Genomic DNA, 13,360 nt, shown 5'->3' with positions numbered 1-13,360 from the left:
ATCAATTGAAGCAATACTTGCAATGCGACTCCTTTTTGCCCGGGATTATTTTTCAAGAAAGCTTTTTTTGGTCTACCTTGAAGAGTTCTACTGGAACATGGATCATTATTTCTTCAGTGGCGTTTAGCCAATCTTCATTCTTAGTTAAGAAATAACAGTAATTTCTTGAAGCACGGGCTGTTGATCTTTTTTTTCTATATCAGTAGATTGTTGCAAGTTGTAGATTTCAATAAAGGCGTTCAACGGGGTAGCATCCCCTTCCTTCTTCAAGTCAAGCCGAACATTTAATAAATAATAAATATGCTCTTAAATTATATAAAAACGAAATTTCTCTGTTGAAACAAAGCCTAATTTTCGACATTTTAGCAAAAAATGATCTATGTACAGCTACGAGCAATTAATTAGAAACGATAGTAATCATCTACAATTTTTGTATTTTTCGTAATTTTTTATTTAATTTCACAATTTATATATATTTATTTTTTTATGTTGACTATTAATCTTTACAAATATTTAAGGTCGAAATCAAAAAACAAAAAAAAATCGAAGTTATGATTTTATTTTTAAATTAAAGACACAATTTCAGGAGAGCAACAAATTAGAAACGATAATGAAAGTAAACAAATAATAATAATAAAAAAAAAAGAAAACTTAAAATTCTTAAAAAAATGGAGTTTGGTTAGTACTTTGTTGGAAAACCTTTTTGCATCAAAACTGCCTTGCAGCGATTTGGCATGTACGATATTAATGCCCTACACCTTTCAACTGGTATAGAGAACCATGATTTTTGTACTTCTTCAAATAACGCATCCATATTTGAAATTTTAAGTGCACTAATTGAGTTGTTGACATCCCCCAATAGGTGTTCTATGGGATTAAGGTCAGCACTGGAGGATGCCCATTCTAGAACATTGATGGAATTATCTTTAAAGAACTTCTTGGTATACTTGGCAGTGTGTTTTGGATTATTATCCTGCTGAAACTTCCAAATCACAGGTAAATTTTCCTCTGCCCATGGTAACATCACATCCCGCAATATGTCCACGTATTTTTCTTTTGTGAGGATGCCATCAATTCGATGGATTGGCCCAACGCCATTCCATGAGAAGCATCCCCATACGTTGATAGATCATCCACCATGTTTCACAACCGCGGATGTGTACTTTGGCTCGAATTCTCTTCGTTTTGGCCGCCGTACAAATCTTCTGCCATCGGGACCGATTCTATTTATTTTGGTTTCGTCGGACCAGAGGATGAATTTCCATTTTTCTTTTGGATACGATAAGTGATGTCGAGCAAACTCAAGCCGCTTTTGCCTTTGCCTTTTGGTAACCATTGGTTTCTTGCGTGCAACTCGACCATGCAAGCCAGCTTCGACCAATCGCCTTCTTATGGTCCAGACTGAAACTGGTGAATCTATTTCATCACAAACTTCTCGGTGGATAACTCTTGCACTTTTTTTGGGGTCAGCTTTTGAAAGTCTGATGATTTTTCTATCATCACGAACTGAAGTTTTTCGTGGTCTTGTCTTTCGTGGCACATTTTCGCAGGTGTTATGCATTTCAAAATGTTTCAAGGCATTCAAAACTTTCTTTTTGGAACAGTTCAATCTATCAGAAATTTGTTTGTATGACAAATTTAACTTTCTTAGCTCTAAAATAGCTTCTCGAGTGGCTGGAGTACATGTCGCTGTTTTTCCCATTTCTAACGGTGAATTTAAAGTTCTATTTTCGATTACATATTATTTATTAATTGATACCTACCAAAATTTGATGTTTATATATTAAAACAAATACCAATTTCTGTGAATAAAGCTTTGCTGCAAGATGTTTCTAATTAGCTACTCTCTGCAATTTAGGAAAAAAAATTACAATGTTGTTGTTTTCTTTCGTATAAGCACCAATATCACACAACCTACCACTCTAGAAGTCAACAGCTAAGTATACAAGAAACTAACATTGAAATAATTTAAAGAAAAAACGAAACAGTTAGATTTTACAGGTGCATTTTCATTCATTGGGATTTCATTTCTAATTAGTTGCTCGTAGCTGATATGCCCGAATAGGTAATGAAATTACCTTAATAAAAATGCGTAGTTTATAAGTAGAAAATAGGAGAAATAGAAGTTATTCAAACTTGCACGATTGATATCACCATAAAGAAAACCATTTAAAAAAACTAGTTGGGGATTAAAATGTTCCGTTTTATTATAGATAACATTTTCAAAAAAAAAAGTAAACAACTTTGACCTTTAACTTTCGACTTTTGGCCTACTAGGTGAACCACTGTGCGTCGGACGGAGGGGAAATTTCAACTAATTTTGTACATTTAGCCAATGCCCTGACTACGTAGCCACTAGCTTAGTAAATGTCACCAGTAGCAAACAATCAATTCATATTATGAGACTTCCAATGACAGCTGTAAAATGCTAGTGCTATAAAATTGAAACCAAGCAATGAATGACCCTATATATAAATTCTAAAGCAAATGTATGATTTATAGAATATCAAAAAATACTATTCAAATCAAAATAATCTATTTTAAAAGTACCCAATATAAAAAAGAATAAATCTCTTATCATCCTAATTTAGTAATTGTTTTTTATTAGTTTGGTAAAATATAGATTTTAAACTTAAAGTTGTCAGTTTAATTAATACTTAATAAGGGAATAAACGCTTTCTTGCTTATCAACCTTTTTTCTTCCGTTACCGTTACATAACGTATAGTTGCCCACCTATATTTTATATTTTTAAAAAATCAGAAACTAATTTTAAGTGCCATTTCAATTTCCTTAATAAGAAAGTCTTAAATATTTAATAATTCTTTTAATGAAAATCTCATTTTGCGGTTGATTTTATTTTGTCAATAATTTATTAGAATATAAGCATTTTGATAAAATAGTGTTTGTTTTATTTTATTTGTTAAACTAAACCATTCCATGTGCAATTTTATTTAGCAAAATACTAAAAATTGCAAAAACACTGCGAATCTCTTTATTTTTCCGAAGTTAAATTTACCTCATGTTCTAATTTAATCTTTTAATTAAGTTAAAATTAAAAAAAAATTAAATGAATCTTTGGTACACTTTATATAAGTAAAATAGAAATATTAAGTAAGAAACTAATTTTGTATATATAAATATTTTGGATTTTTATTTGTTTTTTTTGTTTAAGAATTATTTATTTGCTCAAGTCTTAATTTATATAAATGTCGAAAGATAATGTTGTTGTACCTATGTTTTAAATATTATAGTTTTAATTATTTTGTACTATAATTTTACATAATCTTGTATGTATGTATATTTTCCAACTTTTATGTTGTTCGTTGTAATGTTGTACCTATTATGTACTTATAAAGTAAAAATTATTCTTAAAATATATATTTTAACATTTACACTTTTGTAGTTATACAAAAACAAACTTTTTTGTGTTTTATTTTGAGTGTTTTTTATTTTTGTTTTTTGTTTTTATTTTCAGAACAAAAATATTTTATTTTGTACATTTATGTTGATGGTTTAATTTTGTGTTTGTTTGGTTCAACATTGTAGTATTAAATTCTTTTATAAGGACGAAGGTAGGTAAACTATATGCTAACATTTATTGACAGTCCAAAAACTTACTTTAATCCAAGCAATTATAAAGGGGTCTGGTTATGAGGTTCTCGGCAAATCGTTTTCAATTCCACCTTTCAAATTCGACCCGCGTCGTATTTCCTTTTTAACGAATTCGCAGCGAAGCGAAAATAGTTCTTCTTATATTCCAGTGAATTGACACCTTTGGTTCGACTTTTTCTTCCTTTATTCCAGTGAATTGACACTTTTGGTTTGACAGCTTTCCACAAATTGTGTTTTGTTTTGATTGAATTTGTGAAATTTGCAGTGATATTAATGAACAATATTAAATCTAAAAAATGGAATCAATTATGGTGTAAATTTATTCTGCAACGGAGGAATTTCAGGAATCACTGGAGTCTTCAAGATTACGGGTGTCCAGTAGAATGAATCAATTTTAAAATTTTATAATTTAATGTGGATTGTAGATAAATTATAAGAAAATTAAAATAAAGCTTACTCACATTTCTATATAATTACAATCAACAAAAGAATCCATGAAATCGAACATCTTTCGCCTGTGGATCCGCACAAAAAAAAGCTGTCGGATTTCAAATCACCAATAAACATTATGACATTTCAAATTCACCTTCGAATTTATTAATTGGTCGAATTCAAAATGAAAAAGGCGAAAGTGAAAGCAATAATTGGAAAATGGCAAACTCGCTAGTAAAACGATTCGCCGAATCCCATAATCAGGCCCGAAGGCTATCAATTTTGCGGTTTCAAAAGTAAATGATTTTTCTATTTTATTAAAAAGTTTGAACGTTGACATTATGTGTGACAAACTAAATCATTTACGCGAATTGTTGCAAGCATCCATTCTTTTGACAAATATTGGCGCTATCTCAACCATGACTTGATGAATGTTGGCTTTTAAGAGCTCAAGAGTTAAAATTTATCTGGATAAACACAGTCTTTCGTATAGCCCCCACAAAAAAAAAGTCCATCGGTATCAAATCGTATGATCTTCATGGCCAGTTGATTTTGCCACGTCGAGAAATTAGGTGGCCAGGAAATATCTTTTTCAATAAAGCCATATTCGCTGTAGTTGTGTTGCATGTGGCGTCTTGTTGAAACCACATATTCTCTAAGTCGTATTCTTCAATAGCAGGAAAAACAAGTGGGCTATCATATATGATCATAAATCCTCGTTGTGGAAGAAATATAAGGTCCAATCACACCTTCGGACCAAAGAGCTTACCAAACAGTGACTTTTTGTAGATGTAATGGCATCTCTTCAATTACTTGAGAATTCTCAGAACCCCAATTCTGATATTTTGTTTATTAACATATCCACCGAGTGAGATGTGCTTCGTCGCTGAAGATAATTTTGTTCGAAAAATCGCCATCCACCGCCTGTTGTTCAAGCTCCCATTCGAAGTAGCTAAGACGTTTAGAGTGGTCAGTTGACTTTAGTTGTTATGTAAGCTGAACTTTATAAACGGTGATTTTTTAAGAGCTTGAGAACTTTTAAAAAAAAAAAAACGCATAAAATTTGCAAAATCTCATCGATTCTTTATTTGAAACGTTAGATTGGTCCATGACATTTACTTTTTGAAGATAATTTGTTGACCGCGGCTGCGTCTTAGGTGGTCCATTCGGAAAGTCCACTTTTGAGTAACTTTTTCGAGCATTTTGGCCGGAATAGCCCGAATTTCTTCGGAAATGTTGTCTTCCAAAGCTGGAATAGTTGCTGGCTTATTTGTGTAGACTTTAGACTTGACGAAGCCCCACAAAAAATTGTCTAAAGGCGTCAAATCGCATGATCTTGGTGGCCAACTTACCGGTCCATTCCTTGAGATGAATTGTTCTCCGAAGTTTTCCCTCAAAATGGCCATAGAATCGCGAGCTGTGTGGCATGTAGCGCCATCTTGTTAAAACCACATGTTAACCAAGTTCAGTTCTTCCATTTTTGGCAACAAAAAGTTTGTTAGCATTGAACGATAGCGATCGCCATTCACCGTAACGTTGCGTCCAACAGCATCTTTGAAAAAATACGGTCCAATGATTCCACCAGCGTACAAACCACACCAAACAGTGCATTTTTCGGGATGCATGGGCAGTTCTTGAACGGCTTCTGGTTGCTCTTCACTCCAAATGCGGCAATTTTGCTTATTTACGTAGCCATTCAACCAGAAATGAGCCTCATCGCTGAACAAAATTTGTCGATAAAAAAGCGGATTTTCTGCCAACTTTTCTAGGGCCCATTCACTGAAAATTCGACGTTGTGGCAGATCGTTCGGCTTCAGTTCTTGCACGAGCTGTATTTTATACGGTTTTACACCAAGATCTTTGCGTAAAATCTTCCATGTGGTCGAATAACACAAACCCAATTGCTGCGAACGGCGACGAATCGACATTTCACGGTCTTCAGCAACACTCTCAGAAACAGACGCAATATTCTCTTCTGTACGCACTGTACGCATTCGTGTGGTTGGTTTAATGTCTAATAAAGTAAACTGAGTGCGAAACTTGGTCACAATCGCATCAAGTGTTTGCTCACTTGGACCATAAATCGGACGTAAAGCGCGAAACACATTTCGAACCGAACACTGATTTTGGTAATAAAATTAAATGATTTGCAAGCGTTGCTCGTTAGTAAGTCTATTCATGAAATGTCAAAGCATACTGAGCATCTTTCTCTTTGACACCATGTCTGAAATCCCGCGTGATCTGTCAAATACTAATGCATGAAAATCCTAACCTCAAAAAAATCACCCTTTATGAATGTAGGTGTAGATCCAAATGCAATATTGGATCTACATTTGAGTCTTTGGCAACACTTTGACTTACATCAGCGATATTTTTAGTGGTACGAGCGAAACGATGATGCACAGGTTCAGACTACGTAAGGGGCTTGAAAGTTAGGCAAGTTTCTAGTATCTGATTGGCCAGCTTGAACTGGAAAGTTAGTCAAGTCAAGTCTACTTCTGTCAAAATGACAGTTGATCATGTCTTTTCATTCAACTGAAAGCTGAACTTTATTGCTCTATGATTGGCTGCGTTCAATCTCAGACAGATAGGGTATCCGGATACCTTTTTGTCAGTGTTTTAAAATAACAGCTGATCAAAAACAGCTGAGATGTAAAAAAATGAACCAAAAGGTATCCAAGAATTTCTGTGTATGTAGGTATTTGACAGAACAGCTAATTCAACACATGGTTGAATCTTAAGAAACTTGAAGATTGATTTCAGCTTTTTGTATTTGTTGGTAAACAAAATGTTAGTTGAAATTTATTCTGTACATAATAGACAATGAAGAAGCTATTTGCCTCTGAATCTTAGAAGGTAATTATGACCTATTTTTTAAATTTCAAAATTGACTTATTTAAATTGTTATCAATTCATCATCATCTGACGAATAAGTTGAATTATCCATTAAATGATTTATCTGACAACAATTTTGACTTCGAAGCTTAAATGTTTCTCTGCTTTTTGTAAACAGCTGAAAGTTGTTTTTATTTTTTAAAAGCTATCTCAATACAGCTATCCAACTCGTTCACAAGGTATCTAAAAATCCACCTATCCAAGATACCCTATCCAACACGAGATTGAACGCAGCCATTTATTCATTTTCTGTACAGCTTCATTTAATGTTTTCTCTAAAAGGGTTCTTTGTCAAATTTGGAAAAGAAATAAGTAATATTTTCTTACAATACGAAATACAAATCTCGATGGACTTGAAGCTTGTATGAGAAGTGTTTTGTAGACAATGCTTTGTTGGTACTTTTTGTACTATGAACTTAAACTAGAGGTTTGCGAACTAAAGTTCTGAATGTGAAATTCACTTGAAAAACTAACTAGTTGCCTTGGTCAATATGTTCGTTCAAAGAATGAAGTTGGCAACAATTCTTAAGGATTGGGAAAAAGAATTGCTTATTTTGATGGTTGTAAATTTCTCGTCCGTGTTGCACGTAGAATGTACATTTATTGAGTAGTATCCTTTGCATCCCCATGGTGATAGAGTGGCTTTCTTATACGCACATGTATACAATCCAGGGCACCAATGGCGTAATGAAACTTTTTCTTACTGCTCCATAACCTTTGCGCTTCTTCTATTTCTTCAGAAGTGTGTGGAAATATGAACCAATCAGTTGCACGGCTTGCAATTTTCGTTGCGACTTGCTGTACCACCCTTGATATCGTTGAATGATTGACACCAATGTCTTCACCAACACCGCTTTGAAATCCAGGATCTCCAACATAAAGCAGAAAAATCCTCATTTTTTTTGATGAGTCAAAGCAACACTGGGTGTTCCAGGGTTGGGTCCAAAAACTCATCTGTCAATAATTGCACACATGTTTCATTAAATCTATCCAATTTTCGAAAACCTTCACCAATTGGACATCTTATATTTTTATAAACACGATTTGTATTAATATTATTCAGAAACTCGTCCATTTTGATAATTGTTTATCAACTGCGTAAGAGAAACCTCATCCTTCACAATTTGTGAGATCGATCACATGCAATGGAGCGTTTGCCCATCTTTTTGCATATCTAAACTAAGCTTTCGTCGAGAGATAGATCTCAACACTTTGAGTTTGAGCTCACAGCTTGAGATCGATCTCGGCCTCTGTAATTTTTTTCGCATACCACTCTAAGAAAGTTCTCAGAAAAGCGAGTAAAGAGCTTGAACTCATCTTTTTGCATATAACCCAATATCTTAAGTTACTAGTTTCTTAATTTCTTTATAAAATGGAAAGGGTGTATGTAATAGCGGTTTCGTCTGCGTTACGGTGGCTTTGCTTCGAGGTTGCTTTGAATGACATTTCTATTATTTCATCCCTCCAAAGAGCAAATATTTTGTTCGTTGACATTTTTTTACACGTGTTGAGCTGTCAGACAAAGCAAATGTTCAGATAATTGAACTAGAGCTTCCGTTTGGAGTCACATTACGTTACATTACGTTCTTTTCCTTACGATTGTCAAACGAAACGTGAGGTCGAAGGTCCATTGTGATAGCATGCATTGAATTCCTATGCCTGAACTCGTAAACGTCAGGTGAAGCCGAATTTGAAGCGTGTTTGTGATTCAGCCATTAAGTCCAGTGCGTTTCGCTCAGCTCCGACAGTTGGGACCAAAAGATAGATGCAGTCGTAACTTTCTAAAACGCACGCTTTAATCGATTACTCGTAAGTATAAAACTAACAACAAGGGAAATTTAGTTAAATAAAGTTTATTTATATGAAAGGTAAATTTTAATTTTAAAAATGTTTTAAAAAATATTTAACAAATAATTGAAAACCCCTTAATGATTCTTGATGGAATCAAAATATCTAAAAATCAACTATGATATATTTTTGTGTTTTTAATATTACTTTCAAGGTAATTCTTTTGTTGTTATATTTAATTTTTGTTTTTATCATAAAATCATAAACATTAACACTAACTCAAACTTTAATAATATGTGTGTTTTGTACATTAAAATATTATATATACTTGTGTGGGTGTACGTTTCGTTACATTATGTTAATAAACATTTAATCATTTGTGTTTCTATCTTTTCGTAAAAAAGTAATAAGTCAACAACTATATATTCATAATATTATAATCGTTATTTATGAAACCTAATAAATTAGTACCTATCTATACTAATAAAAATATAACCTTAACAAATTAACAAAAAGATAAAAAAAACATATAAAGTGAAAATTAATTCTTATATTTTTGTTTTCATTTATATCAATTGCAGGAATAATAAATAAAAACTCTACAGTTTCTACTATACTTCAATGTTTAATCGATGAAGTCTTGGGTGATGATGGTATTTGGACAATTCAAAGTAATGATCCAACGGATTTGGAAGCAAAAACTCGTTACATTCAAATACATCCCGTTGATGGAGCTTCAAAAGATAGTTTCGAAGAAATTTTCCAAGAAACTAAAACGGCACCCATTTTACGTGAGACAACTGTTTAAACAATTATTTATGCATACATATTTATATAAAAAAAAAAAACAAAAATAATAATAATGTATGTTATATTTAATTTTAATTTAATTAAATTTAAAATGAAAAGAAAACTCTAGTCAATATTATGATTGTTATGAAAAATTAGGAAAAATTTAGATAAACTAAGAAAAATAATTTAACTACTCACTGTATTTATTTGTTTTTAGAATTAAGCTTCAGCTTTTTAGTCAGCTTTCAGAGAGAAATTTCCTATACCCCTCCCCCGATATGACTTTAGACAAAAAGATCTTAAGCCAGAAACTGGCCACACAGACTTAGTGAATTTAAGACGTTGATATGAAAACAAATGTGATTTTTACAGTTTTGGCCGTTGCACCAAAGCCAAAAACTTAAAATGCATTTTTTTCACAAAAGACCCTTTTTCCTAACGCCAAGGAAACTAAATGTGATTGTAAGAAAAATCTTTAAAAACTCTGTCATAAGTTATTTATTGAATTTTATTATTATTTTTAGAAGAAGTGGCGCCCAACATTGAGCACGCTCATCATAGGTTTAATTTTATACAGTGCAGTAGTAAAAACTTCTGGTCGAAAACGTACGAAACACCACGTCATCCTCGGTTCCAAAACTCGCTCACAATGAAATTCCCTAGCACAGTTTTCTGTTAATTCGACGCTACCGGTAAGTGTTATGAGTCCTTCTGTTCTTGAGAGCGTAAACGATTCTATGGGACGAATCTTCTTTCGCACTTGTGCTCAAAGACCTTGACTTACGAAAATCCGCTGGCCCGGATAGTATCTCCCCAATTGCTCTAAGGAGGTGCACTTCAACGCTGCAAAACCACTGCGTAAGCTTTTCCATCTTCCCTACTCTACAGGTCTCTTTCCGAGTGGATGGAAAACAGCATTTGTACAGCCTGCCCCAAAAAAAGGCGAATCATCTTCCCCCTCTAACTATCGTCCAATAGCACTCACGTCCCTTATTTCTAAGGTAATGGAAACGCTACTTAATTATCAGCTTAAGAAATGTCTTGAAGAACGGAAGTTTCTTAATGACCGGCAGTATGGCTTTCATAACAATAGGTCCACTGGTGATCTCATGGTTTATCTCACCGAACAGTGAAAAAATCTTTACATCGTTCTGGAGGAAATAAGATTATTGTACTTGATATTTCAAAGGCATTTGATAAAGTTTGGCACCAAGCTCTCTTATCGAAAATGTATGCATTTGGTATTGATGAATCTCTTCTCCGTGGGGTTAGAAATTACCTTATTGGACGTACTGGATGGGATCAAATCTGATATTCACAAAATAAACACTGGTGTCCCCCAGGGTTCCGTTTTGTCTCCGACTCTCTTCCTTATATTCATAAATGATCTTTTGTCTGAAACTTCTAACCCAATAAATTGTTTCGCCGACGACAGTACCCTCAGCTTTTCATATTCGGGTTTAGATTCTCATCCTTGTCCTTCGGATGTGGAACTTTAACGGCAGCGTGTGATAAGCTTGTAGAATAAAATCCTTCAAAAACTCAATACTGTCGCCTGTCGTTAAAGCATAACCCAACCCCAATGCTGCTATCAATGAGCGGCACTTGAATCCAGGAAACTAATCAACTTTCAGTACTCGGTATGTGTATCACAGATCACCTCTTATGGAATGATCACATATTCGATATTGCTAAAATTGCTGCTAGGTGCTTTGGATTTCTCCAACGGTGGTAGAAATTTTCCACCCCTTCTTATATGGCTGTAATTTACGAAGCCTTCATTCGTCCAAAACTTTAATATATCTCGCATATTTGGGCAGATGCCCCTTAAACAAGTTTAAGTATTTTTGACAGGATCCAAAAAAGGACTTTGGAAATGATAGGCGATAGAACTATAACCGTAACAATTACGTCACTTGAACACCGCCGCAATGTTTCATGCCTTTCGTTGTTCTACCGATATTTTTATAAACAGTGTTCTCGAATTAGCTAGTTGCATTCCCCCTCAAAACTATTCAGCCATAATACTCGTACTTCTAGGAATGCGCATCAGTTTAACCTTGAGCTCAATTTCGGACGTACTGTCAAGTATAGAGATTCTTTTTTAACAGCACATAGAGAATGTGGAATGTTTTACCCTGTTTTTCCCATCATTTTAATATTCAAAACTTTTAGACCAATGTGCATCGGTATCTCCTCTTTAATCATTAGCTATTTTCCTAAAGCTCGCACTGTGTTTAAACTTTAAACATATTAAGCGTATTAATAACCCCTTGAGTGCCCGTTTATAAAAAATATTACTTAACTATTTTAGAATTACAAAGTATGATTTAAGGAGATTTTTTTGAGCTATCAGCCCATTCTGGAATATAAAGTTTGTCTAGAATGAGCACCAGCTTCATGCACTCAAAGACAGGCTCCCCCTAGAGTATTTTCCATTACACCTGAATTTTATCACGAATTTTCCCCATTTTCTGCAGCATACTGGTGGATTTATTAACCTACACTTAACCTTTCAAATAATCTCACAGAAAGTCTTTTGTAGTCAAATCCAGCAGACGTGAAGATCAATTAAAAACTGAATGTTTAGAAAATATGCGGTTACGTGACACACCGAGTTGCCCACAGCGCCTAATGTTGATCTTTTTCGACTCTTGACAACACTTGCTAAAATGCACTCCGTATTTATTTTGCACATTAAATTACGCTGATAAGCTCTTTGGCTTAAAATAAATCATTTTCTTACTTCAAGAAAAATATGTGTTTTTATCAGGTTCAAAATTATCTCGAACTACTTAAACTTTAATACCATTGTGCAAAGTATACATATATGTCAGCTAGTTCATAACTAGGGCCAAGTGACTCTCAACCATTCCTGTGTGCGAGTACTGTTGTCAGGATTAGAGGGGACCTACAGTTTAAAGCCGAATCCGAACAGCTAATTTGAGAAAGCACTTTCAATGGCAGGAATTACTCTTGAAAAATGTTTCAATTCCTCAAAAGAGGCAGTACTAGTGAAAAAATTAAGATGGCGCAGGTAGGAATCAAACCCAAGACCTCTGGCATGACAGTCCAACGCACTAACCATGTGCAGGTCTTTAAGAAATCAAAATAGCTTTGTTCCCAAGCGAAACTGACAATTGTCAACAATTTTAAATCACTGTTCCACACTACACAAATTTGGTAGTATTAGACAGAAGAGTGTGCTCACGAGAAAGTTAAATTATTTCTCCTCCTGACAGATTTTGACAGCTCAAGAATTTCTTTTTTTTTTGCGGAAATTGTTGGTATATCAAATGTCATATTGTAGTACGATGTGGTATAAAAAAAGAATTTCATCTCCAGTCTTCAAAATTTGACAGACTTATATTTTTTGTTCAAAAATCTTGGAAACAAACCTAATATCAGACATAAACAATGGCTGTCCAAATGATTTCCAAGTATCAAGTATAATGAAAACATAACTAATGGTTTTTTAAAATGTCTAGTTCAGGGGAGTCATTCCGTAATTTTCAAAACGATAATCGTCAAAACGGTTATCAATAACGATATCGTCAATAATTTGCTTCATGTAACTTTGTCACTATCGTTTCGTCTATCGTTTTCAGTACAATATAACTGAAATGTCAAAATGAACTCAACGAAAAATAATGCTTGTTCCATAACTTGAAAATGTTATTTAACTTGGTTTTTGTTTATGAGAAATTGTGAAAATTTGCAACAAATTGCTTTTTACCAAAATTAACAATTGTTTTGTTGTGTTTCTTGTTATTGTTACTGTTTTTTTTTGCCGCCGATGATGTTATTTAAGGCCTTTTTTGAAAAGCTTTGAACAAAACT

The 13,360-nt window shown here is 33.7% G+C and overlaps 1 protein-coding gene across 2 annotated transcripts in view; it reads left to right on the top strand.

Annotated features, from left to right (window-relative positions):
* LOC129938347 (inositol polyphosphate-5-phosphatase A) overlaps window positions 1-10,075 on the top strand; it is a 143,982-nt gene extending 133,907 nt beyond the window's left edge. Inside the window, exon 9 of one of the 2 annotated variants that reach the window (XM_056045838.1) lies at window positions 9,310-10,075. In XM_056045838.1, the coding sequence (XP_055901813.1) occupies window positions 9,310-9,536 (227 nt within the window). In that variant the 3' untranslated portion in view covers window positions 9,537-10,075. The remainder of the gene's footprint in view (window positions 1-9,309) is intronic. The other variant, XM_056045837.1, reaches the window with a different exon arrangement.
* The last annotated feature ends 3,285 nt before the right edge of the window (window positions 10,076-13,360 follow it).

The sequence above is a fragment of the Eupeodes corollae genome, chromosome 1 (assembly GCF_945859685.1).
Source record: "Eupeodes corollae chromosome 1, idEupCoro1.1, whole genome shotgun sequence".
NCBI classification, from domain to species: Eukaryota; Metazoa; Arthropoda; class Insecta; order Diptera; family Syrphidae; genus Eupeodes; species Eupeodes corollae.
The sequence above is the reverse complement of the archived record's forward strand: the minus strand, read 5'-3'. Positions and strand labels throughout refer to the sequence as shown.